Source organism: Silene latifolia, chromosome 9, assembly GCF_048544455.1.
Source record: "Silene latifolia isolate original U9 population chromosome 9, ASM4854445v1, whole genome shotgun sequence".
Lineage (NCBI taxonomy): Eukaryota > Viridiplantae > Streptophyta > Magnoliopsida > Caryophyllales > Caryophyllaceae > Silene > Silene latifolia.
The window spans coordinates 72,868,306-72,870,362 of NC_133534.1; the positions used below are offsets into that span (position 1 = coordinate 72,868,306).

Here is a 2,057-nt window from a genome sequence, read left to right on the forward strand (position 1 = left end):
CCTACAAGTCGACTTACTTTCCTCTTATTCAACTTCTATGCATGGTCTAACAAGACTCGAGTTGGTTTATATCTTACAAGTCAAGTTGAATAGATAAGAGATGGTAAAAATGCAAGGATTCATAGGCTTAGCATTTCATTAAACATAACATCTACATAAAGTTGACATCACAACAAGCAAGCAATTTAATCATGTGAACATATTAGATTAAGCATGAATCAATCCCATGTTGGTTTCCCTTTTTTTTTTTAGGTGAAATGTGAGTATATTAATATATCAAAAAACAGTCATACATACAAGGACAATGTTCGAATCTCAGCTAAGACATTCTAACATATAAATCCTATGCTTGCCTGCCAATCAATGGCATCATTGCTTCCTAGACTAGCCATTTTGCTACGAACTCTCCTCTGAATAAGCTGCTTCAGTTGCTGCGCTACAATGTCAGGTCTCTGAACACACAACTGATGTCTCGTACTGTTTCTCTGAAACCAAATGGTATACCAAAAAGCTACTTGAACACACGCAGAGGCCTTCCATTGCAGTCTGTTCCTGTTTGCAACTAGTAATGCATTGAGATCAGGCATTGGCTTACCTATCCATTCTACAATTCTATCCTTAATCTTACTAGTGAACCTGCACTCTGAGAAGAGATGATCACTAGTCTCAGGCTGTTCCCCACATAAAATGCATTCATCATCAGGGCACAAACCAATAGCATGTAGCTTAGTTCTCAAATTTAGTCCATCTTGCATAATCATCCAAGCAACTATAGAATGTTTTGGGATGTTCCAATTATTCCAAACAAGAGTAGACCAGGCAGTTTTGGGATGCTGACCCATCAACCATTCATATCCATTACTGATAGAGTATCCTTTGGTCGAATAGACCCAAAGATTATCATGAAAGCCACTTTAATCCTTTCCTTCACCTTGCAGATGCTCTTCCAAGTCCAGGGGGTGTCAATTCCAGGAGTATAATCATGCCATTCAGCTCCCTTTAAGTAAACATTAGCCACCCATTTGATCCAAAGCCTATCAGGCTTTATATATAACCAGTTCACCAATTTCCCCACTGATGCAACATTCCACAGCTCTGCTTTTTTAATTCCTAGACCTCCTTCTTCCTTTGGCAATGTTACCATATCCCATCCAACCAAAGGAACCCTGTGGTACTCAGATGAGCTACTCCATAAAAAATTCCTGCAGATAGCCTCTACTCTTTTGATCACACTCTTTGGGATAATAAACATGGCAGCCCAATAATTGTAAAGAGTGTTAAGAACTGAGTTTATTAGAACCACTCTTCCTGCATAAGATAACTTCTTTGCTCCCAGGCTACGTATTTTTGTCACCATTTTTTCTATCAGGCATTGACAGTCCTTCTTGCTCATTTTCCCTGGCTGTATGGGTACTCCCAGATACTTAAAAGGCATTGTGCCTTCCTGGAAACCAGACACAAGGATATCCCTCTGTAATTCCTCCTGCATCCCATTAAAAAAGATCTCTGACTTACTGTTGTTCATACTTAATCCTGATGCTTTAGAGAAGGAACTGAAAGCTCTTAAAAGTAAGAGAATAGAAGGAGCATCCCCTTTACTAAACATCAACAGGTCATCCGCAAACATTAGATGAGTGAGCTTGAGCCCCTTACATAAAGGATGATAGTGAAAAGCCCATCTTGCTGTAGCAAACTTAATAAGTCTTGTCAAGTATTCCATACAGATTGTAAAGATGAGAGGAGACACTGGATCACCTTGACGCAGACCCCTCATACCTTTGAAGTAGCCAAAGTTATTCCCATTCAAGACCAGGGTAAAGGAAGTGGATTGAATACAAGCCATGATCAGAGTAATAAAATGTTGTGGAAACTTCAAACCAGTCAACATTTGCTCCACAAATTCCCATTCAACTGTATCATACGCTTTTTGTAAATCTATTTTAAACAGGCATCTATGTGACACATTCTTCCTGGAGTACTGATGAACAATATCTTGGCAAATCAGAACATTTTCAATGATGGACCTCCCTTGAACAAATGCTCCCTGACATTCATGA

The 2,057-nt window shown here is 39.2% G+C and overlaps 1 protein-coding gene across 1 annotated transcript; it reads right to left on the reverse strand.

Annotated features, from left to right (window-relative positions):
* Positions 1-329: 329 nt before the first annotated feature.
* LOC141601203 (uncharacterized) lies at positions 330-842 on the reverse strand. Its single transcript, XM_074421467.1, has one exon. The coding sequence runs from the start codon at positions 840-842 to the stop codon at positions 330-332; it is 513 nt and encodes a 170-aa protein (XP_074277568.1).
* Positions 843-2,057: the final 1,215 nt, after the last annotated feature.